The sequence below is a fragment of the Maylandia zebra genome, linkage group LG2, assembly GCF_041146795.1.
Source record: "Maylandia zebra isolate NMK-2024a linkage group LG2, Mzebra_GT3a, whole genome shotgun sequence".
Taxonomy (NCBI): domain Eukaryota; kingdom Metazoa; phylum Chordata; class Actinopteri; order Cichliformes; family Cichlidae; genus Maylandia; species Maylandia zebra.
The window spans coordinates 17,466,887-17,493,189 of record NC_135168.1 but is presented as its reverse complement, the minus strand read 5'-3'; the positions used below and the strand labels follow the sequence as shown (position 1 = coordinate 17,493,189).

General features: G+C 37.6%; 1 protein-coding gene across 10 annotated transcripts in view; it reads left to right on the top strand.

Moving 5' to 3' along the window:
- Positions 1–26,303, top strand: part of LOC101478690 (LIM and calponin homology domains-containing protein 1) — an 85,001-nt gene that overhangs the window by 33,091 nt on the left and 25,607 nt on the right. For 9 of the 10 annotated variants that reach the window (XM_012919770.3, XM_004553683.3, XM_004553684.3 and 6 more), the window contains exons 2-7: positions 3,072–3,142; positions 5,430–5,499; positions 11,995–12,101; positions 16,405–16,435; positions 19,559–19,669; positions 21,004–21,202. In XM_012919770.3, the coding sequence (XP_012775224.3) occupies positions 3,072–3,142; positions 5,430–5,499; positions 11,995–12,101; positions 16,405–16,435; positions 19,559–19,669; positions 21,004–21,202 (589 nt within the window). Of the gene's footprint in view, positions 1–3,071; positions 3,143–5,429; positions 5,500–11,994; positions 12,102–16,404; positions 16,436–17,138; positions 17,469–19,558; positions 19,670–21,003; positions 21,203–26,303 lie in introns of those variants that run through there. The other variant, XM_004553688.3, reaches the window with a different exon arrangement.

Here is a 26,303-nt window from a genome sequence, read left to right as displayed (position 1 = left end):
CACTGCCAAACTGAAAAGCAGGATAATGAGGATACCAAACCCTTTACATTTTCTACAGTTCGGAACTTTCTGTAGCAAGAAGTCAAACATGTAATTGATATTAATGTGCATGAACCCCAAAAGGCAATATATTAATTGATTTACCCTTGGAGACACTGGTTTCCACCGAGGATTTTTGACCTACTAAAGGCCAATAAAATGAAATATGGGATTTATTGGATTTGGCAAAAAAGCTTAATATTCACGTACAGTTCTAAACATTTTTTTCATTGTTTCTTTTTTTCATGAAATTATGATAGTTTATGTGTATTCCACTGAAATCCTAAAATACCACCTGTAAGGACATTATAAGTCAGCATAGAAAGTTATTTTTAAATTTTATTTTAAAGAATAATGGCCTGTGTTGTTTTTGTCTGTCTAGTCCACTGACCATGAAATGTTGCTGTCTTGAACCAAACCAGGGAATGCTATTTTTAATGTGCTGAAACCTGGGATTGCTATTCAGTAACGCTAATCCCCTGGGAAGGATAATCTCTCATGCACAACACTACAGTATGTTACAAAGTATTGTAAGACCTGGAAATTTCATTCTCAACTGTATAAAGGATGAAAATGCCATTAGCTAATAGTGGGATCATTTAGCTGTCCTCTAGTTGTAAAATCTCTCACAAAAGAATCTTGTGTTATAAAATATTTATTTGGTGTGGTTTTGGAATAGATTTAATCTTACTGTTTAAGTTAAGCATGAGCACGAAGAGCCAAGACAATTTTCTGGCAAGGTAACTTTACCCTGAATCAAAGTGACTCCAACTACTACTGGCAGTCAATGAAGAAAATGTACATCGATAGTTGTCTGCTTGACTAAACCAATTAACATTTGGGGAATTATTTGATTTATTCCTGAGTTAGATGTGACCATTCTAAACACTCTAATTTCTGTAAATTTTATAACAGATAATAATCAATATTGGAAACAGGGAGAAATAGCTAGCCTGGCTGTATATAGAGGGAACAAAATGCATGTAGGAGGATCACAGAACCTCATTCTATAACATGTTGTATCTTGTTTCCAACTGCAAGACCATTTATGGGATTGTTATCGCAGTGTGCGTGTGTGCGGGCATGTCATTATGACACAGTGTGGTCCTAGACACATCTATGCACACTGGTGCATAAACACACAGGTGCACACTGGCTGCTCTTTTTGTCTGTATGTCCATAAACTATACAGCAGTGCAAATTAAGTTTAAAGATAATGACATCCAACCCATGAACACTATTGTGGGGTGCCATTTTCCCACAATTTTTTTTATTTGTTAGGTATTTGTAAGAAAAATAATGCAAATACAAGTCTGCATATTGCACATCAGCTATTGTGCAGGTTAATCAAATAAAATATAACAAACTGGCTCTATTCCCTGCTTGCAGATTAAGTTTAAGATTGAGTTTCCCTGTGTCTCACTTACACAACTTGCACAAGAGGAATTACGCTTTTAAAGGAACATGTTGTAATTTTTTTCTAAACCTTACCAAGTAGATGTTAGTGACTAATCCTAACCTGCGAGTAAAAACGACATCAAACAGTGAGTGGGGGAGAAAAAGTAAAACCAAGGTCCAAATTTTGGTCCCCTGGCACATAATCCTGCATTTTATGCATCCCTACCCTGCATTGTATGTCTGTAAAGAGGGTCTAGGCACAACACATGTTTTAGAAAAAAACTTTTAACTCTTAGAATAGACCTTTGTCCGATTCATGTTTAATTCAAGAAATATTAGTTCTTTGTGCAGAGCAGGTCCGTTGCAGTGTGGGTTTGTGAACCATCTGTTTGCACTGTAAGGCAGACTTTTAGGCCTCACACTCAGGCTTCACTCATTGCTTTTGTGCTGTCAACACCAGACACACAATGGCCTGTTCATAAGTGCTGCTGCAGTATGGAATAGTGGCAGTGAATAGCTAAATGTCAGCAAAGTGATAAATTCTCTGCCACTTTCCTTTCACTGCTTATCTCTTTATCTGCCTCTCCTGAACACCAAACATCACGCCTCTCGTAGAAATGAGGCCTACTGTCGGCCCACTCATTGACACACAGCAGTCCATTTCTTTTGTAAGAGGTCCAGGTTCCCAAACTAGCCAAGAAGCTGACAGAAAGATCCAGCCAGGCCAGATACTCTACATCTCCACGCTTTTTCTTTTCCCCACAGCTGTGCAAACAAATGTGAAAGAAATTCTCAGGAAATTTAATCTTGTAATTGTTTTGGCTTTTAAAAGAGCATTCTAAAGAGGTCTCCTCATTTTACACCAACTGTCTGCCAGCGTTTGTGGGAATAAATAGATTTTAAGTAGGCTTGGTCCTAAAAGTCTCGCAACAGCAGATTTTTGGAGGTAATTATTTCAACACTGGAGTTGCACTAAAGATTGTATTGTATAAGATTGCTTGTATTTTATCTATCTGTCTATTTGTCTGTCTGTGCAAAATGCACGCATGTGTTTGTCCTTGACCAGTTTTACACATAAAAGTAGCTCAAAAAACTTAAGAGCTTTAAAATAGAATCCAGAATCTCTTGCAGTAAGGAACAACCATCCTCACAGTAACTGAAACTAAATGTCACATCTGAGATTCATACATATCTGGTGCAATATTTGTCCAAGTAAATGCATGTTTTATGATGTATAGTAGTTGTTCACATGCAAGCTGGCAGCTTTTTTTCCTCAGAGGGTCTGACCAACTATTACCCGATAAATCCCCTGTCCCACCACATTAGCCTGCCAGAGCCACTTGGCTGGGATGACTGCAGCTTATGTCAAGCTTGTTAGCGTTTAGCGTTGTTGACTTGAGAGGGACTTGATATATGTCCGAGAAGTCTTTGTGCACCTCTCCACACAATCTATCCAGTTCAAAGAAAGATTTAAAAGGTGTGCTGATAAGTGTTGCTTTTTGGTTTTCAGCAGTGAATGCCACTAAACACAATTTTTGGTGCACTTTTTTTTTCATTCTTAATTTTTCTTTTAACCTGAAGCCCTCTTTACATGTTATATGTTGCTAACTCAATCCTTTTACTCCCATCTGCAGGCTGTGACAGGAAGATGTTTTGGTGAGAAGGATTTCCGAGGAGGTTTAGAGAATGGAATACTACTGTGCGAGTAAGTTGTGACTATATTTGTTGTTGTTGTTGTTGTTGTTGTTGTTTTGTTTTTTTCTTGTAATCTAGTTGCAGAATGTTACACATCTCTGGTTTGTACGTTTATTATTCTTGAATAGTTTTCAATGATTAGTCATCTTACCAATTCATTGTAATGTTTTTGTAATTTAATTGTACATATGCTGTTTGGTTTAATACTTATAGTGGTACTGTATTTGTTTCAGTATCATAATGCTCTGGTTGGTAAACGTAAAATAGTCACACATTATTTAAAGTGAATAGAAAGAACTTTAGCAGTCAAGCAGGTTTTTGTTTCAAGTACTTTGAAGTGTGGTCCAGTGATCAAAACGACTGGTGTCCGGTTCAATTGTCATCTAGTTTGACTCTTGAACTGGTATACCCACTCATATTGAGTCGAGGTGCTGAAACGAGACTGAAAACACTCACATGCACTTGCGCTTTCCTCTTCCACGTCCCAGTTGCTGCCAGTGTTGAACAAACCCAGCGTTTGTGCTGTCTTTATTGTGAATACAGATATCAGAGCCAATTTACCAGTGTGCCCACTGGTTTGGGGATTTCTGGGAAATCATGGAATATTTAGACATGCAGTAGTACTGTAAGTCTCAAAAATAAAAGCCCTTCATTGCTTTCTAAGTGACTGACAAAAGGGGGGGAAATTACAACCAAGTAAATAAAGACTAATTTAGCCATTTGTGCTGGATTAAAAGTGGCAATGCAAGTATTGCTATGGCATCATAAGATTTCCCTATTAAGTCCTGAGATAAAGTGACAGATGCTGTCGGAGAAATGGAAAGTCGTGCAATGTCCGGGATAATCTTGTGAGTAAATGGCTACAGATTGACTGTAGCCACTGTAGCAGATTGATTACAGACTGGGGATCATTGAAACAGTGCATTTATAGAGGTCATTGGCAAGAGCTGTGATCAAAATTGTGAGTCCTTGGTTACTGGAGCATATGACATCCTCTTGGCCCCAAAACTGCACAATCAGTCAAGTAATTCATTTACATATAATTCAGGTAGAGAGGAGACCTGATTGAATCAGTTTAAATGCTCTCCAACCTCTTCCTCATTTTCCTGATATTCAAAGAATTAGGAAATGTCCCTGTACACACTCATAAGATTATTTGTTTATGCGTCTAGATTTCTTTTGACTGTGCCTTTGTTTTGATAATAGATGACATGTCTCTCACAGTTCAACCATGTTAATGGCTGAAAGTGAAATTTTCAGGAGACACAAGTGGGCCTCTTTTCCCAGCATATAAGTTTGAATAATTCCATCAAAGCCACAGTGGGATTTGAAAACCATTTCCCCCAAAACATGTTTATAAACAAAGTCTTACATTTTAAAAAAGCAGACAAACATTCACATTCCAGGCAATTTTCAGAGTGAAAATATTGTCTTCTCTGATGCCATTACTCATTCTCCCCACCTACACATCTTAATATATTGGCATGTAGGTAGGATTAAGAACTGCCTTCTCCTGGGGTTGTTCAGAATTATTCTTGGAAATATACAGTGTAGCAGGAAATCTTCAACTTAACGTAGGAGTACATGAGGCATGCTGAGGGAAAGAGAGTTCACTGAAAAGTTAAATTACAGCACTTCATCTCAAAATACCTGCTGAAATACTATGAACACCATAAGACTGTTGATATCTAATACCTCGTATCCAAGGGCGGATTTTTCCTTTTTAGAGGAGAATCATTACAGCGCTTCCTCTGATGAAAACACGCACAAAAGATGAAACTGGAGACAGAGAGGAAGGGAGAGAGAGGCGGGAATGCTGAAACTGCTTGTTCATGGCTGATAAGCGGGCAGAGTTTGAGGAATGCAATGTACTGTACACTTCCCGCCAAAAGGTTTCGCATCGGCGTGGGTCTGATGAGAGATGACAGCACCAAGACAAACCTACTCATGTGTGCTTCCCTGTGATATAACATTTACTGGAACTAGTTAACAGGTCCCAGTGGGTAAAAGGAGCAGAAACGATTCTCCACTGTGATTTAGGATGCGTCGTCGTTATAGATGTTCCAGACGCCACAGGGGAGTTTTAGAAATGTTTCTTTATCCCTTTAAATTCCCCTTTCTTTTCTCTGTAGAGACACCCACAGTTTAAACCTATTCATGTATTTTGCCTGCAGTTATTTCATTCTGCTCTAGCGACGTTTCATCTTTGAAATGCATGCTTTGAAGTATTGAAGTCAACATGTCAGTAAAAGAAGTTTTAAAGCCACAACTCTTCTTTTTTATGCGTCTTTTGTCAGGTTGCTGAGCTCAATTAGACCTGGACTGGTGAAGAAAATCAATAGACTTCCAACACCGATTGCTGGCCTAGTAAGTGTTTTGGAATCATTCTTTAGACTGCTTTACAGCATTTTAACCAAAACTGAAGACCATTTTATAGTTTGCTCCTTTTTCTTTCATTGTCACACTGTCATACTATGATTCAAAGCTGTCTAATATCAAAACTTGCTGTCATATTCAAAGTCTTTAGACTACAGGCCACATTTAATTATACATTCATACATCACTTTTTTCCATATGTTTCAAGAGGAAGCTGGGGTAGGCCACAGTTACCACTAAACACTCTGCCACCCACTTTGCTGATTAAAGTAAAGATATGAAACACATTTTCCGTAAAATAACAGCTTGTAAGAAAATGGCTTTTCTTCCATTCATCACCCCAAGTACTGTTGTGTCATTGTGGAATTTGGGTGAGCTGATACAATCTCTCAGGGAAAAACGTGTTGTTAAGTCTGCTTTTCAAAAGTTGCTGAGTAGCAGTAGTAGTAGAATTCAGTATCCTAAAGTTATGGATGTGAATTAGATGAAGTTTATGTTACATTAAGCTGTTTCTTTGGTTTGTATTAAGATGGTGATTATGTTTGTTGCTGTGGTGCACAACAGGCAAAGTGTGCATTAGCAGTCGCGTGTAACACTCAGCACTTAAAAGCTTACTTATTGTACAGTTCTGCAGTGAACCAGATAATCTTGAGAGCCCTTGGCTATGAAATATACTGGATCACTGCAGGAACACAAAAAATCCACTTGAGGATTTTATATGTCCCAAAGTCATTTACTGCCTCAACATTATTATTGGTGAGGTGCATCAAAACCAAAAGGATTTTTCAAAGATGTAGATGATAGAAACCTATTCCTGCTCCCAAAACCTCACATGGAAGTTGTTCATTGTTGTCTGTGGTTTTACTGAAGAATCCCAAGTTTGGGTCTTGCTTTGAATGAGATTCTGTGAATTGAAGTTGATCCGGACACTGATACTTTCCAGCTGAGTACAGTGCAATACAGTAGAGTTCTTTCATAACGACCTTAGACCTTAATCTGGATGAAGTGGCCTTTCAGGACCAGCACTCGCATGTAAACATAGTCATAGTGAAAGTTGATAGCATGTACTTCCATCTCTCTTCTCTTCATGAATAGCTTGTCAGTGTATAACTTCAGGCTGTCTTTGTAATTTTTTTCATATTCACGTTTAATTTAACACCTTTTTTTGTAAACATAGAACACCAAGAAGTAAAAATTTTTAAAAAGTGACAATTAAAACTATATTTTATTAGTCATTCTGAAAATGCATGACTTATTTTGATCCTTTGGCAAATATCACTGTATTTAAGAAATAGGCAGTCTATTCTTGTATTGATAAGAAAACAACTGATGCTTTGCCCTGTTTTGTGTCATTGTGAAAGCTTTGCATCATCAGTTATTTAACTGTACTTTACACTGATGTGTTTTAGCAAAGAAAACTACTCTGGCAGAATGTTTCCTTAATAAAATGGAATTTCTGAATTAAATGTGATGATTGTCGATGATAGCAGTTTAGAGCAGAAGTTCTGGTACTTCAGCAACACAAAATATGTAATTATTTAGATCACAACATCACAGATGAGGGATGGAGGCCGTGGTCTGGGCAGAATGGCTGCTCTTGTCTCACTGTGCCACTAATAGCCGCCATTGAGTGCTCTGACTTTTAAAGAGCGTTGGATAATTACGCTGTCTTCACTATATGTTTTCTACCATAAAGTAATAGACTTTTCAAACCTTTGTACTTGGATCATTGTTGCATTACTTCAGCAGAGTAGATATATTTTATCCACTCAGCTCATGGTTGTTGTTTTTTTTTCAGGGTCCAAAGATGCTTTTCTGCTGAGCATCAAACCAACAGTATCTGATGATGGAGTTTTTACTTTTCATTTCCTGTCTTATTTTTCTCAACAGTGAACAGGAAACAAAGCTGTAACACAAGGGATATTATAAATGAGCATTTTTAAGCTTATTTGACGCCTTTTTGATGATATAAACCACAATCTGTAATCTGAAGATTTCTTCCACTTTGCAATAACTCGTAGTTTATTGTGGAATACTTAGAAGAAGGAGTTTCAATAGCAGGCTCTAATTGAGACTGTTTGTACAAACAGCTAAAGAGGTGTTGCCCATTACTTTTGTCCACATAGTGTATCTCTGGTGGCATGGTGATGCTATAGCTAGAACTGTTGCATCACTGTGTCCACTAGTGGCTACTCCATGTCCCAAAGTTATAAATAAAAAGAAATCTAATTAGCCTCAGGTGTAGACACTTAAAGGTCAAAAAACACAGCACAACCATTACTAATTAGCTCAAAGGGACAATCAGTAACCCATTGACTGCCTGTTTATACTAGTAGCTAGAGGATAATATATAATAAAAGTTGAAACAAGAAAACAAAAAAAGCGGCTGGATGTTCTGAATAAAGTGACTCGTTATACTTACAAAGTTTCATAGCTTTTAAGTTCCTGTGGCCTTGCAGGGATTTTTCTTCCTCTTGGCTTTGATTAGTGAGGTGAGAAATACATAAACAAGGGGACTGCTGTTATCTGGACCATCGTAATAAAACATAGCCTACTCCCCCTTCCTCTTCCTGTTTGGGGGCTAATGCGAAAACGAGTCTCTGTGGAGTTTAGGCTGTTTTATAATCACAGCAGCTACCTCAGTGTTTTGGCAGGTCGAGCTGTATAGGTCAGTGTTCGCTGGTTGTGGCAGATTCTTATCCCAGGCATCTCTGGGTTGACTGGCATGCTCATGTCTTATAGTGTGTTAATAGACATGCAACGGTGATCTCCTGGCAAGACGAGTAGTGGTAATTAAGTAATATGAATAGTAGTAATTAATCTGCTTGAATAGATGTTTCATTAGACATGACATTTATTAGATCAAGTGTTTTATATTATTTTTAATAATAAACACTGGTATGTTACATAAATGCCTTCCAATTTGAACTTTACATATTTTGCATATCAATTTTAAAAATTCTATGACTCATTTTTGAAAAAAATATAAAAGTGTTTGCTGTCAACTCAAAATTTAATCTTGATCAAGTTGAAGACTTTCTTTTTTTCAGTTTGAAGCAAAATTAATTATCCTGTTGTCATTAGAATATCTGTAAACCTGATTCACCACTGCAGTAAAAATTGAGCCATATTAAACTTTGCACCGTTAGAATAATTTATATGACTGATAGCTCTGAAAAATCCATTTCATATTTGGATATCTGAGGTGATCTGTGGGTGGCTTACCAAATCTTTTGCAGTGTTTTTCTTGAAAGGGACAAAAACAATTGTCCAACATCAGGCCTTAAACTCTGACCTGCTTCCCTGAGAAAGTTGTTGTTCTAATTAGGACATTAATCAAATTCCAGTGAAGGTTAAGTCTGAAGAAATCCAAACATATAAAACTAATTTGACCTTTACGTCTCGGAATATGTGACCAATGTGTTAGCTAAAGAACATATGTTCTGATGTTTGTAAAATTAATTTACATTCCATTCTAATTCATGCTAATTTCACCACAATGCTGAAATTTTGAGAATGGACAGAGTGGACAGGGGCTTTATTTCTGAGTCTACCTCCAGACATCAAGTCCTCCTCCAAATACATTCAGCTGTCAGTCATTTCTTTGTGGTAGACACCCAGTTTCCTGTGGCAAGGACCTGCATATCAGAACAAAGTTATACTCCCTTCCTTAAAAACGCACACACACACTCTTTCCAAATACCCACTAAATTACCTCTTTATCTATCATGTTAGTTGCTAACAAATGAGCCAGATAAATCCCCTTTTGTTATTGTTATTTATTCTGGTTCCAGACTACATGATATTAGAACTAAACAGAGAAAATGTGGGATGAAACTGCTTAATTGGAAACAAGATTAAGTTCCTCTTTCACACTACCATATCCCCTGCCGCCCCTGACTATAGATGGATGGACTATAGATAGATTATTGACAAGATGAGCCACGGTTTATAGAAATACTGTGTATGTATGTGTCTATATTTACCAACCAAGTTAAATCATTAATTACATTATTCTGTAACCAAAACATTTCACCTGCGGCAGAAATGTGTGTTACTTTGTGTTATGCACAACATTGAAGTCACAAATCTAGAGTTTACTTGCCAAGTGGGAGTACCATAAGCAGTGCTTGCAGCAGCCATTATCTTTGCTTATAGGTTAACACACACCTGTGAAAAATGTGATTATGCATTCCTCTAGTCAAAGGGTCATTCAGCAGGTTAGGGTGATACAGCCTACAAAAATAATGCATAACTGCTGTGATTTTTCTGAGCTGTCTTTTTTCCATCTTGTTTGTGAGCAAGTGAGCTCTCTGCTCTGGCTGCAGCTTTATAAAAACATTGCAGAACCAACTGTCAACCTGAAAGTACATGGGTAAAATGTTGATAATTATTTTAGCCACTTTCTATGCTGCCAACTTGCAAGCACAGCAACATCTAGTCAAGTAGTTGTACACTTCCTTTGTTTGCAAAGCTTTTTGTGTCTATGCAACAGTTTATCTTGTGATTTACTTGAGTTGGATAATGCAATCATTGTTTATTCAGCTCAGTTTATCATATCTAAATCTAGCAAAGGATATTACAATGTTTGTCGTTGTTAATTATTATAAAGGTGATAATTAATCATATCTATGTATGCTTCTTAGTTCTTTTTTTTTTTTCTTTAAATCTGTATTGTATTTGGTCTCATATTCAACTTTCTGCAATTTCAGATGTTAGGCAACAGCTCAAAGTAGACTCATTATGTCTGCTTAAAGATATTATTTGATCCAAGTTTTTGTGTGGGAAAAACAAACCATGTTGCCTTCCCTGTGTTACATCAGTATGATGATCATATTCTTAGAGTATGTTTCACAAAAATTCTAATCCTCCTCCTTTGTGAGTTGGAGGATTCCTTGTTCCAAGTGTTAACTCATTTCTACTATCTGGAAAATAAATACTAGTATTAATCGAATGCAGCTGATGTGAAAACCCTTTGTTTTGAAGTTTAATATGACCATGATCAGCTTAATCCTGTGGCAGGTGTGTCATTTCAGAAGTAAAATTTCTCAAAAAGACCTTGCTGGTCCTGTTAGAGAGATATCCTAGCATAAGTGTGTATATCTTTGGGTGGGGTTGCCTCACCAGGAGAGCAGAGATGGCACTGTCCCAAAAACACAGGAAGGTGCAGGGTGGATTTGGAGGGGTAGTTTGCTACAGTTGGAAAAGGATCGTGAGAACAAGTGTGCATGTTTGTCATTGTACCCATGCTTTACCCAGGTTTTTTATTTTATTTTATACTTGGTAGTGTGTACATATAAATAACACTCCAAGTTTTATGTGTCTGAATATTCCAAAAAGAGTTTATTTAAAGCAGCATTTTGTGCAAGCGCATGTATACAAGCACAGTGTGCTTGTGTTTGGCATGTGAGAGGGAGAGACTGTGTTTGGGACAATTGGGGTGGAGAGGAAATGGTGACACCCTGAGAGAGAGAAAGGGAGAAAAGAGTTTAGGTTGTGGCCCTCTGAAAGACTGAGAGACATAGAAACAAAGAGAGCGGGAGAACCTGGGAACTGGAGAGGAGAGCCTGGCTCAGGTTGCGTCCAACAAAGAGTTTGTCAGAGAGCAAAGGAGAGTGAGGGAGAAGGACTAAGACGATGGGCAGAATAAAACATTGAGGAGAGAAGGAAGGAAGGATTCGAGAAGAAGCCGATAAACAAGAAGCAGGAAATATTTGAACAGAGGAACCCGTCAAGAGCGAAAGCTGGAGTAATCTGAGAGATGAGATGTACGAAAGCTGGGCACAAAACCTGATGGTGTCACATTTCTGTTGAGCAGGTATCCTGATTTTTATGGCGAGACTCCTTGTTTGTGTGTGTTTCTGTGCAGGAAAGAAAGTATCTGGTCATTTCAGTTTGTTTGGCTGACAGAGACCTTGGAAATGTTTGTGGGACATGGTTCATGTGGGATAATTTAAGAGAATGTTGACATTTTCTCTCTTTAGCTGTTAGTGTGCAAAGATGTTTCTACCAGGAGTTCAGTCTATTTAATCGAAAAGAAAATATAAAATTGGGGTGGGGGGGGGAAGATTACTACGCCAATGAAAATAAATGAAGTAGACATACTCAGAAGGGCTAGAACTGTGTCAACAGAATCACTTTTAGCAGTTAATATTGGTTTGTATATTCATTCCCTTTATTTTTTAGATGAACTTTGATTTGATGAAATAATGAGCCAGGCAACATGTTGATTTAAATGTTTAAGTCAATAAGTGATCTGTCTCACCTGTGTGACTCGCATGTTTCGAGTAGTTCAGTGTATATTCATGTTAAATGATATGGTCCTTCTTGCAGAGTTTGCATTTAGAATAGAATAATAGAATAATACAATTCTGTAATTATAATAGAAAGTGTATATTAGTTGAGGTCTTGCATGGTTTATCTGATGTAGCTTTTCTTTCTGTCTCCTAGTATTTATCCCAATGAAATTGTGCTTTCGCTCTACAGGACAACCTCAGTGTGTTTTTGCGTGGCTGTGAGGAGTTAGGACTGAAGGGCTCCCAGCTCTTTGACCCTGGAGACCTGCAGGACACATCAACACGCCCCACGGCCAAGTAAGACTCGACCACTTGAGTTATGTTCCACAGATAATATCTACCATTTGAACAAGTCGAGTCCTGCAGAGTTGACTGTGTAGATTTGACCATATATACTGTATGTAGAAAAGTCTAATGTGATGCTTTCCAGATGGTAAAACATAGATACATGGATGACAAAAAAGAGCCTAAAAGTTAGTTGATGAATTTTAATCAGTTTGCTTAGTTTGTGAATGTCTTAGAATTTACTGTTTTTTGCGCTCTGTTGACACTGTTACTGTGGCACTAACTAAAGGTGACAGTTTTAAAATAAAACTTACTAATGTGAGCTTTAAATTATTTATAGCTTTGACATTTATTTACACAAGACTCTAACTTTTATCTCTCTACAAAACAGTGAGGGTGCTGTTCTTTCATAGTAAAGTGAAGCTTTGGTGAATGGAATTTTCCTAAATGTTTCTCTGCTTCAGAAGGTAAATATCTCCACATTTACCTTTGGAGATATTTTTCTCTGTTGTTATAGGACAGATGTTTAAACTTTTTAAATTATTCTTATCACATTTAAATTGAGGTTTAAATTTTCAAACAAAAAAGACAAAAAAAACTGTATTTCCTAAAATTCTTTGTTGGAAATGCTCTATATCACTAGATGGTGATGGTGAACACTTTTAGCCTGCTTGTCTCAAACACTGGTTGTGCATTTCTTTGTCTCACTTTGTCAGTAACCCGTCTGTCATTCTCTGCATCAGACAATCAAGCAGTTCACTGAAACACAAATAAGTAGACGGGAGTCAATGGAAGTTTGCATGAGCCTGTGCCAGTGAAGCAACAATGACATATCTGTGAGACACAATTGGTCTCTGTCCAAATAAAACACAAGGGTGTGCATCACACACTGAACCATGACTCCTACTTTGTTGCTTGGTAACAAAGCCAACTGCATCTAGCTTTTCATACTGTATATGTGTTTGTGTGAATATGTGGGTGTTTCACTGTCTTTGGCATGCACTGTCTGCTGGCTGTGTATTACCAAGGTTTCATTCACAGAAGGGTTTTAAAGGTGCTTTTGGAGATGGGGCAATGCATCTCTATTTTGTTTGCGTCTCTGTTTATTTATTCTTGATTCAGCATGTGCACATATCTACAAGTATAATAATTTAGTTAATGTAAGAAAGATCTAATATTGCCAATCAAGATTGTTAGATGAAGAGGGACATATAATTGTGTCATTTTCATAACACTGTTTACAACTGGTTTTGAGTGATGTGGTAAAAAAGAAAAATGTAGGTATATATCGAAACAAAGAACAGGGGCCCAGGATAGAGCCTTGGGTAACAACACAATTAAGTTGGGCGACTCATTAGCATTCATAGTGAGCCTGTACCTAATATGCCACGGGGTGATTTTTTTTCTCTTTCTGTCATTGATTGTTTAATAGCATCTCCAAAAACATGCAGGCAGTAGTATATTAAAAATGATGCAATCTGGATTCATATTTACTCAATACACCATTGCTTCTATTGACATGTTAAAATTGAACTTTGCTTTCATTGTTCAAGTAGCCCTGCACTTCATCTGGTGCTTATGTAACTCTCTCACATATAGAAGGTTATTTCCTACACCTTTACTCTTCTAGAAAACTTTGGACAGCTAGGGCTCAGACAAACAGATTGTAGTGCAGTGAGCTGAGGAATAGAATATCTACTGTTCCTGTTGATGGTCATGGCTCATTTTCCAGGATAAGCAATGGTTTGCCAGGTAGTGGAGATGAGAGGAGATGACAGCTGTGTTTCTGTTCAGCAGTCTAGTGGATTTCACAGAAAATTTTGAAATGCTGTAAAATATAAAACACAGGTTAAATCTTTACCTCAGTTGCATTATCCATAAATATACTGATTATGGCTAAGTTAATGCCACTGGCAGTAATTATGGAAACCATTTAAAGCTTTCATCAAAAATAAATAAACATTAACTCATAAGCAGAAAGAATAATGTTATTATCATCACATAACATAGAGCTAATAGAGGGAAATGTCTTGGTAGTTATGTTTAACAAAAAAATATAGTGTAAATAATAAATTATGACTTTCAAAGCCAGATTATAAAATCTAATCACGTGAGAGAATTTTTTCAGAAATAACTAGCTAGCCAATTTGTAAAGGCTTTTTCAAATGTTTGTTTTCAGCCATAAGTTACTTTATATCAGTTTTTACAAATTTGATATTAAACTACTGTATATACCCATGCTTAATATACATTTGACATATGTAAGAGAAAAGAATAAGCAGCAATATCATTACTAGTTTATCTGTTTTTAGCCTTTACATTAAATACATTTTGTCATTTAAACGACAAAGACAAACATGCAGGAAAAAAATGTAAGAATATGAGAGCTGTTTACATTAGCTTGGGCCTCTTAATATGATCTAATACCTTGTGGAATGTGTATTTGTCCTTTGATTGTGAACTTACTAGCTAACAGCAGAGAAAAGGTACTTGTCTCCATGTTTATTTAGTCAACTGACAGAATGAGAGGATGATGAGGGAGGGGTTGCTGTTCATGCTCTCAAGCTCATTTCACCTTCTCCACCTTTATTTGTTTCTCATGTACCTGCTGCCATTCAAAGCCCAACTTTGAGTGTCACTTGCATGTTGAATGAGTTGGCCTAAGTTAAGCAGAGTCTCAGGATGTGTTGTGTGAATTATGGCATAAAATAGTTGTGTTCTGTACCTGTAACATTGAAATCCCCACATAAGAAAATCCTGTATATAAGTACAAGATAAGCTATTTCGTGTCCTTGTTTATCTTTTCTTTTTGAATCCCTGGAAGTACAATATATATATATATATAATAAGGACATGTTAAGCTGAGAGCCTTCGTAAAGATGTTTACGAAGGCACCAAATAAAAAAATAAAACTGCTGTGTGCATTTATACATCAAACAAATGGGTTGGTTCAGCAGTCTTTGGAGTCTTGGGAAATGTACTGTAGATGAAAACAAGTGTACTACATGAAAAGAAAAAGTGCGCAAGCATCTCTGGTTGAACTCCTCTACATTTGCCTATAAGCAGCCCAGCAAAAGATAATTCCAGTCTAATTCGTGTTCACCTCTTGGCTATACATAGTTTCCTGGTATCCCTCCCATCCATTATGCTTTTTTTTCCAAATTAAAGGTTATTATTCTTAATTTTAAAAAACTGTAACATTTAAGCTAAATATGAGTTTCCCATAATTAATTGTTTTTAAGTTGACCTTTTATACATTGTCCATAAAGATATTTTTAAAAAAAAAAAGTAAAATGTTGTGAAATGACCTTATGCTGGTATGATATACATTAGTTATTTTTATTGACCTTGATACTAAGATATAATAACTATTCTGGCTTTTCCCAAGTCGCTAATGTTTAATCAAGTATCAATTTTAACAATTTATTGATCCTGTGATCCTCTCATGCTGCGCTGATCCAGATACAAAGATTGTGGCAGGACATAATTGCAATCAACTCTAGTTTAAGAATACTTTAAATGTTTTTGTTGCCTTTTTTTTTCTTTTTGTTATCAAAAAGAAAAAAAATATTTTATCCATTGTTAGATTTTTATTTTGCCATTCATCAGGCTTCACGTGTCTTTCACAGCTTAAGAAAAGGCAGATTGTGGATTTTATGTGATTGAGACTATTTAAGAAAACAAAGTCTCACACTTGTATGCGTCTGTGTTTTAGCCTTTGTTTTCTCTGTCTTTGTTTTTCACCTCTCAGCCTAGAAATTTGTATTTCTACAACATGAGTGCATTTTAGTCAGGTTTACAATTGCTTCATTCCACTTCCCATTTATAGCTCACGTGGTAATCCGCAAGATTCACATCATTTCATTTTGGCAGCGTCTGTGGTGCTAAGTGGCCTCCGCTGTGGTGTTCTCCTAGAGACGCTCCACCTCCCAGAGATCAGTTGGCAGTCAACTCACTAGGCTACCACTATAGCACGTGTCTCTTCTATCTACTACAAAAGTATTTCTCTTTGTGAATTCTGGACTTACCATTTTAATTTCAGTGTTTGTTTCCTTTCTATTTCAGCAGTTATTCAGTTGCTAAGACTGTTAACGAAAGGTTTTGCCAAAATGTTAGCTTTCTGTGCGTGGGCTACAGTCACTGCAGATTCTTATATTTCACAAAGTTTAGTTTTTTCTGCTGTTTCACATAGATATGTGGGAGATGGCACATCTTGAAGTTGTCTGCTGTTATCTTTATGTAAGGCACTTCACTGAATAGAACCAGAAGTCTCACTACCTCCTCTGTCTGTCTCTCTCTGTGTTTCATTCTCCAGGGGAAGTGACGGCAGTCGAAAGCTCAAGAATGTAAGTGATACTGTCAGGTTACAGTGGGATAATTTGTTTGTGTGCTAAATACATGTTTGGAAAGAAAGTGTTATTCTGGTGCTGTGTTTCTCTTTTTGCTTTCACTATCCATGATTTCAATGGCTCTTACTAATCCGTGATCCACCTCTGTGTTTTCCTGTTAAAAAGTTGTTCCTCTTTTCTACGTTCTTGTCCCTGGGCCTGGATCACTGTGGTTCTTTCTCTATATTGTGGGGCATTTACCTTTACATAAAGTACCTTGACACAACTCTTACTATGAAATGGTGTTAAATATCTAGTTTCTATTCTGTCTGTATTATCCTTTATTACCTTTCCACTTTACCCTGTTTATGTGCATCTGTTCATGCATCTTACTTTGTTTGTTTTAGATGGTATGTTGGTTTTTCATATTTTTTGCTTAGTGTTTTCTTGCACCTTCGAAGTCAACTATTTCTACATATTCTGTGAGTCTAGATTGATTTCAGGCGTCTTTATTCTTGCCTCTCTTACAGCCTTTTAATTATTTAGAAGCCCGTTATAGTCACTGTCTGCTCAAATCAGCACCTTCCTATCCTTTTTCTAATAATGCCACTTTAAGAAGTAGAACACACAATGCTGGCCCTGCCTACTCTGCAGTCAAAGCAGTTCTACTCGCGCTCTCTCTCTCTCTCGCTATGTCTCTGTCCTCCCCTCCTCTCTCTGTGATGCTGCTGTGCACTGTACAAGTTAAAGTGTCGAACTGCAGCACTGGTCAGGCCTGTTAGCTCATTTAGCTGACTAAACATGGGGGACTCCAGCATTTGCAGCGGTGGCAAATGGCTAACATATTCCCAGCAGCCAACACTTTTGCAAGGAACCTTCTGCTGTGATGTTCTGTAGATTCAGGACTAAGGACTAGGATTTGACAGCAGCTGTCTCTGCAACACATCAAATATTGAGTGGTGACGAAACTGCATCGAGAGGAATTTGCTGATGTGATGACAAAGGTGTTGTTTAGCAAACAGCAGATGGGACGTTACCATTTTTAAAAGAGGTATGCCTGGATAAGATACTGCTGAATCTGCTGTGTTCATGAGACTGTTATTTAGCAGGTAAAGGTGTGAAGAAGAAGGCCTGATTATGCATAGTGATGACTGTGAGGTAACAAAACAAAATCTGTATCTGTATGCATGTCTGCATGCACTGGATAGTGCTGAGGTCCTGACATAATAGGTGGAATTTTGGCTTCGTTCATGACCCTGCAGTGTGTGACTTTAAGTGTGTTTGCACATGAACCAAAAAGGTGAATGTTGGTTTCCAGTGGAACTTCCTTGACAGGTCTGTCCACGTGTGCACTGACAGGCAGCTGCTGAAATTGACAAGGCAAAGCATGTGTGACGCTATGCATTATTCTGCTGTCACGTCGTTTATTTTCATTCCTGACTGTCGAAACTCCGCTGACATGTACTTAAAGTTTGCCTTTGAAATTCTTTAAGAATGCTCTTCGTTAAGTATTGGTTGGTTTAGTGCTGCATGTGTAAATCATACAGACAGAGTTTTGGAATGTGATTGTGGAGTTTGGGATTGATAAGGGTGTGTTTACAGCACAATAGTAAGCAAGTGAAACACATTTGGTGCTGACCCAGTTCCAGTGGGAGTTGGCATGAATCTGCTATTGTGGTGACACAGAAACTCCATATTCTGCTGCTGAGAGAGCTGCAGTATGCAGCTAATGAAGCTAAACCTCAGCAGCTGTGTTGTCACAGCTTCACCTCTGTAGTGTCAGGATATTAGATAAAAAATCTCATGTGGTTCTGAAAATATGGCTTATGAAACTAAAATTGTATAATAGTTGGAGTCAATGATTGATCGATGGAACTGTCCCCAGTTGCAGCTCAATCATGTTTCACCCTTTAATAAGGCTAAAAGTTTAACTTATCTTCATCGTCCAACACAGCTTCACATAAAAGGTCTCATTTAGCTTTGTGCTTATTCTGATCAGCAGACTGGTTCTTTTGCACTCCCTCCAACTGCGCTTGAATGGCAGAAGTTGTTTACACTGACAGTATGACTGAAATAAACACATTAAGCCTTGCTGAGCTTTCTTATCAAAGCGCTCCCTGTGGACAGCTCGTTGACATGGACACAGTAAATATAGCTGGGAGCTCTTTGCCAACAGTGTTAAAGGTGCAGCTCTGTGTGATTTCCCTTTGGCTGGAGTCGGTGTGTAAATTTTACATTTTAGACATTTAGCTGACAAAAGAACTTCAGTTCGTTGGTTCCTCAACCACAGTCAGTTACGTTGGGGCATTTGTTACAACCAGTGGTGCCAAAACAAAAGTAGAGGCTCTTTCAGCTGCTCATTCAGCTGCTGTTAATGTGTTTCAGAGAGTTAAGAATGACCGGGTAACTGATATACTCAGCACTAAGCTAGCTAACAGGCAATTATAAATCACTGTGACCACAGAAAGGTGGCTATATGTCAGCAAGAGAAGTGCCTGTGACCAGTTTCGGTGTCTGAACAGTGCCTCAGTGTTGTTGTGTTTCTTCCAGCTGCGTTTGCTAACTTATCACTTCTTTGGAAGAGGCTGGGCTGCAATTACCAGGAAACTAGCTGGCACTGTTTTACAAAAAAGGGAAAAGTGAAAGCAAGAGAGTGGGTGTTTTGTTGTAGTTTTTTCTTTGTTTTTTTCTTTTTCCTTCAATGCATCCAATATTATTTATAGCTATTTGACTGCTTTGCTGCATGAACATACCAGAGATACACCCGTGTAGCATATTTTGAGTTGACAGGCTAATGAACAGTGTGAATCCAGGTTATCATTTTGAAGACTTGGGATGCCAGTGGCCTGTGAGGCTGCTGCCCAGACTGCTTTTTCTCTGCTAGTGACGATTAGGATTTGAAAACTAATTTTTAATGTTATTTTTCTAAATTAATAAGTTTAATATTGTTGGACTGTACAATTTGTTTAAGGTGATGTAAGGCCGACTGGAATTAAGACAGAGTGCTTTGAGTTGGTATTGAAATGTGATCAAGTAGCTCTTTAGTTTTAAAAGGTTAATTTGTTTCATGCTTTTCTTTTATTGGAAAGATCAGCTGATATTTTTTCATGATTTTTTGTCTGCATTTCTTCTTTTCTTCAGGTTTTAATTACTATCTACTGGTTGGGTCGTGCTGCCAATAGCTGTACATCCTACAACGGGCCCACGTTGGACCTGAAAGAGTTTGAGGGCCTGCTGTCACAGATGCGAAAGGTTGGATAGCTCATGTTTATGCCAGCGATAAAAATATAATGGAAATCTCAAGTACATGGATAATATAGTCAGCACTTGCTTTTCCCCCACCATATGCTATATTAAATATTTGATCCCTGCAGTAATTCATTTCTACAGCCAAAGTGACCTGAGGCATGACACACAGCTTCTGCAGAATCACTTATTTTGGAACTGAGATTCAGAAAATGTGTGTTTGTTCGCTGTACTAACATTTCTGAGAAAACACCTTTCACCCGAGTTCCAGTCAAGAAAATTGAATTTAACCTACCTTTTACCTTTTTAATGACCCAAGAAAAAGGAGAAAAGTTAGAAATGGCAAACCCTCAAGACACATACATGCATACACCCTCTGTGACCGTCATTCGTAGCCATGATGTCAGTTCTGTGCAATTTATTCCACTATGTGACGTCCTTTTGCTATTCTGTAAAACTGGGAAATTGCTGCCAATTCAGCAAAAATACTTTCCCAGATGTTCACACGTTGCAGACGGACAACACAAAGCCATAATTCCACAAAGCAAAAAAAACTTTGATAAAATGAAGGAAAGCTCATCATGTGCAGGTGCATGAAATTCCAGAGTGACTATTCACTTCCCGCCACACTTCCAACAGTTACTAAATGGAAGCTGGACCTTACCAAAACTGATGATTGAAAAGCACTAAGCAGGTAAATGTGAGCTCAGCTGCGCTCTTATTTACTTTTTGTAAAAAACTTAGTTTAAGTGCTTGTTTTAAAGGGTGAGTTACGAGGGAGATGCATATTTTCTTAACTGGTATAGTGGTATATAAGTTATAATATATTGGTTTAAATTGTGTAAAAGTGAAAGAAACAAATCACACATGACTTCTGCTGCTGTAGAGCCTGTTTTATAAGCATAACAAAGACATTTAGGAGAGTTTGGGAGTTGCATAACAGATGGTAGAGGGGTCATGGGCAGGAAGTCTTTTGGTAGACAGGAAAGGCCTTTCCCCACCTTCCATTAGCTGCAACAACACATTAAAGCTGTGGACAGAGAAAGGGAGGGGTCACTAAGGTGAAGAGAAAATGATGAAGAGTGATGTAGGTAGAAGAAGAGAGAGGTTATTGGAAAAATAGATGTGGGCAGAGTGGAGACTTGCAGCATGACAGCTGTAGTGGACACAAAGGCCAAACAACACAAGTTTGGGGGACTTCAGTGACGACTTATGGAATATGCAGCGAAAATTCCTAATTCATTTTAGGGTGTTTGATTACTTTCATTACTCTCCACCATTTGTTATCACTCTTTTTTTTGTGCTCATGCATTTTGTAAAATGTGTGTATGCATTCTCAGGAGACAGAAGAGGCAGAGAGCCCTAAACGCAGCATCCGGGACAGTGGCTACATTGACTGCTGGGACTCTGAGCGCAGCGACTCTCTCTCTCCGCCACGCCACGGGCGCGAGGATTCATTCGACAGCCTGGACTCCTTCGGATCACGCTCAAGACAAACCCCGTCACCAGACGTCCTGGTCGCCCGCGGCAGCAGTGATGGTAGGAAAAAAATTTAGTCTATACACTCTTCGATTCACACTGAACTGCTAGTTTTAGTTGACTGTGAAAGACTGGTTACAATGGCCACCCTTTAAATCACAATTTGCAGGTTAAATATGTTCAGTAGCCATTGTGTTGTTTTAGCTATAGCTGTTTTTCCTGTGAGTGAGAAGTAAGTCTTTGTGCAGGTTGGGCAAGGTGCACAGATGCAACATATAGATAAATGAGGTTTATTGTGCTTTGAATGCTACTGTATGAAGGCTTGTTGTTCTGGCTGTGTTTTTGCAGGACAACGCCCAGTTCAAGTCAAAGGCTGTTTGAGAGAATAACATGAATAATCTCTGTACTGTTTTGAAGTCAATTTATGGCTCTTGTTATATTTAAGCCATGGTAATGTACATTGTAAAAGGAATTCAGTAGTGGCTGGGCTCAGTTCCAGTGTCTGTTACCTCTCTTAGACCAAGGGCTACAATCGCACCGTATTAAAGCTCTCTGTGTTCTTCACCTTATCTGACGTCAATCTGCAGTGTCAGAAAACATCCTAGAGTCTAGTTTCAATAACAAATCTGTCCACATTTGGTTTGGTTTCAAACACATTTCAGTTATGTAATATTAACATATGCTCCAACAAGCAGGTGATGTAACACCAAAGGCATTTCATTTATTCATCTTTTTGGAAGGGAAAATTCAAAATTTATGAAAAGATGAAGTTGGCAAGGCAGCAACAGCCACACAGCTTCTGTTTTGTCCTTTCTTTTTGTTTAGAAATTTTGAAAAGTACTTCTTGTTACAGTACAAATTAGAGCCTGTCCTTATGAAGAAGTAAGCAGGGAGACTTTAAGCTGTAGTTTAAACAGTGAAACACTTAAACCCTGCTTATTCAGGGAAAGCTCTATGAAATCTTAGTCCTTAATTCCCCTAAAAATGCACAATGCAGTAGATTTATTTTATAACTCTATTTCTTTATTAACTCTGTTGCTTATCTAATTAAATCTAGTATGAATGAAAATAGTCTCAGCTATCATACTTGTCCCAGCTCGCAGTCTTAAGGTGTTTGTACCATTCCTCATACCATTGACATCTGCACAAAAGTATCTCTGTGCTTGATGTTTGAACCTTTTGTCCTTAGTTACGGCTTTTTGATGCGTTTCTTTAAGTGTGCACTCAGATGAGTGACAGCACCAAAGACTAAGGAAGGTATGACCTATCTCTATACAGTATGTGAGACAAAGAAGAGGAAGAGTTGTGGTTTCATGAAGGAGCTTTCAGTGGTTTTGATCTGACACTTGACTGGTATGTCAAGGATTATGAAACTAACAGCTCTTGGTTTTGAGAACAGAAGATATTGTTACATATAATGTATGTATATATGTAAAAATATGGTCTTTGTAATTATTTGGAAGGCATCAAATAGAGATTAAATATGTATACTTTTAAATTTGTCACATTAATTTCTGTCTTTGTCTCTAGATTTCCCTCAACGTGTTTACATTGCTTTGTTGTTTATTACGAAAAATGCTTACTACTGTATATGTGCAGTTTAAGACATCCGACATGGTAGCATGGCACTTGCAAGACCAGCATAAGCTGCAAAACCTTTGAAGTGGCTTTGGGCTGATGTCAGAAATTGAGTTAAAAATACATTTTGGTCTCACATGAGTATTTTATAATGCCAAACTGGCCACATGCTTTCATTGAAAGCTGCTAATTGCTAGACTGTTTGCGGATTTGAAGGTATAAAATTTTAATGGTAGACTATAAAAAAGATTACTGCGTTCGTCACACAGTGTAATGTACTTGTCATTGCTGTGCTGAATGTGGGAAAAACTGAGGAAAAGCATCCTGTCTGATTATGTTTTTGTTTTGAGGGAAGTGCAAAAGGAAACTGTTGTCCCTTGTTGTCATCAACAGTCAAACTATAGTGCTTTAAGGAAAAATCCGCAATGTATCCTGTGGTTTTTTTTTTTTGTTTTTTTTTTAAGTGTTTACTTTATTGTTGTAGATAAGTAGCTTTCATTTTTGGTTGTAGAAGCAATATTCGCTATTTTTTTTAAAAAAGTGCTAGGATGATGGTATCCAAAACATCCTAAATATGGGCCAATGAACAAGTTTTAGCCAGTCTACTGAAAGTTGACCCCTTACCATGTTTCTCTTTATTTTTTTTTTTAAACCTTTTTTTCAAGTTTAACGTAGGTTGCACTGCCTGCTGTCATTTTGTCTATTAAAAAATATGGACTGTGTAGGCTTGGTGGGGTGCCAGGCGGGTAGAAAACCTTTTATTAGCGATCTTGTTAACCACATGCACACACATGCACATGCAGCTTGAAAGAGTTAAGAAAACCAGGCAAATGTTTATTGTTGTTGTCTGTCTACTCATGTTTGCTAATAAAGGTAGGCAAGATATCGCTATACAGTGTGTCCCACAAGTCACTATATACTTTTAATAGAGCCCTAAAAAGAAACTGCTACGTTCTCTTCATGCTTGAAGTGGGAATTAAACATACAATAAGCAACACCAGCCTGACGACCCCCAAATCTGACAATAACTCAAGTTTTTCCGGCAGTGACCCAAAATTAGCTTTTCAAGGGTATTCCACTATTACGCAAAAAGAAACTTGATGGAATAAATGGGCTCTGTTTTCTTAAAAATAGCCTCGAAAAAAGCTGCCACAAACATTCTTTCAACCTCTCTTGTTTATACTACAGAAGCATTACCTAATCAATTTTTCCACCGACACATGTAACTCACAGCTGATTAGTCACACTGTCAACCTGCTGACACCTACATATCATCCAAAGATTGAAAAGAACGAAGAGAGTTGATAGCTGATGAACTGAGGAGGCAGATTGAAGTTTAGCATACCGCTACCTGTGGTGGAATTTCCTTTTAAGTTTTGATAAGTTTATTTTATTTCAGAAGCACTTTGTGATGCATACATGCTTTCAAAAGCTACATATTTAACATCACAATCTTGTGATATTTATTATTCCTGGTTATCAAAATATCAGTGATCAAATGAGACCCACAGGTACAAACTAGATATTTTTAACCCAGGGGGCTTTGAGTACATCTAGCCCCCTGGGTTAAAAAAGAATCCTTTTGTTAACATCCATACAAACTTGACTCCAGCAGGTTTTCCCTGCCCTGACCTTTAGACAAAGCCCTTTCTCTGTTCAGCACTGAAAACTGACTTCACCCTGACAGAAATTAGGAACTTTGATTCAATCGAGAAATTCAATATTGGCAATGCCCTTTTGTTTGGGCTATGTGTGGAGATGGATACGGTTTGGATAAATGAGGCACTTTTGTGGGCTTCTATAGTAAAATTGTCCTTCTCACTTTCTCTGTTTACAGGGCAGCGCCCACTGCCAGTCAAAAGCCGTTTGAAAGAATGATTGAATGATGTAATTGAGATAGTTTTAAAGGTCTTGTAGAAAATATCTCTCCAAAGTGTCTGAAAACTATATGTTTTCAGACTCCTGGCTTCATACATAATCAATGAAAAATCATCATAAACTGAAAGCATAGCTTTTTTTCTCGTACTGCCACATAAACAGTTTACGATTGTAAGAATGATATTGTCTGTATTCAAACTTGGAATCTTTTTTTAATTTGTTTTAATTTTAGTTTGCATAGAAGTGAAAATGATCTTATATAAAGGCAACAACTGTTAATTTTGTAAACTAAAATGTAGAGTGTAACTAACGCTTGTACGGACACGTATAGCTGGGGACCCGGCAGCTCAGTAGTCATTCCTGTTGTTCTTCTTTGAAGTTCCCTTGAAGGCTTGTGCCTCGGATGTCTGGATAGTTGGTGCATTATAATGTAAAGTCTCAGCAGTGTACGGTGTATGTGGTCAGTGTTTCTGATCACATTCGAGTGGTCAGAAAAACAAGCATGTGCACAGACACCCGCATGGACACTCGCACTCACCATCTGATGATAAAAGTCACTCAGACAATAGCGGACTCACAGATGAATATAACAAAGCTGACGTTTGTTCACATTCATTGGATGTCTTAATGATGATGCACTTTCATCAGCAACTGATGTGCTTCCATGCACTGGAAATAATACATACTACGTATTAGTTACTTATTTACTACTATTGGTATTAATAGTAGTACATTTGTGTTATTTCTTCCAGTTTTTCTTTTTGCATTGTACAGTTATAATAAATGCTACGTATTTGTAGTTAGCAACACATTGTTGAATTAATTATTTCTCACATTGTTCTTACATTTTGTCTTTTCATACTTGGTGTTTTGGACATTCGTTACAACTTTTCAGTTACTGCGATCATTATTGAACTACACTTTGTAACTTTTTCTTTCGTAATGCAGTATAACTAGATGATGATGATGACTATTGATGTCACTGTATTTTTCTAAAATCTTGGTACACTATGGACCTGACCCATGATACATTTTCTCTCAAGCTTCACTATTACCATGTGTGCAGAGGGAGCACATCATCCTGTAAAAAACATATGTTGTTCCTTAAAGATGGATCGACTTGGATGGCAGAGTCCCTCATGTTTCCATTGCATGGGTTAAGAGCCATAATTGAACCCTTCGTTGTTAGAAGTGCAGATTTCTCGAAGTCTTTTTTTGGACCTTGATCTGTCAATCTTTGAAACCACATAAAAAGCCTTTTGATAGAAAAAGAAGCTTTTCACAAGTTCAAATGTGACAGCTGCTTCCACGTGTATGTCCACAAAACTAAGGGAAGATTTTATGACTTAGATCTGGTTAAAATTCTTGGTTTGTACTCTGAATATATATACATTGAGTCATAAATTTATAGGTCATAGTCTGAGTACACATGCACTCAAAGGGAGGGGACAGTAGCACATGTGCTGAACATCTTTGAGAGGAATTTTTAGCGACCTTGAATAAAGCAAGGCTGCAGTTATCTGTTTGCTGCGGGTTTTAACATATCTAGGCTTTGGTTTGCAAAACATTGCCAAGTAATCGTGGATGTGACTGGTATATCTTCAGTAAATCACTGGAACTATAAACATGTGACCTGCTGAATGAGACTGAGTTTCATTTCTTTCTTCTATATGTTTTTAGAGGATCACAGTGGGCCATCGCACAG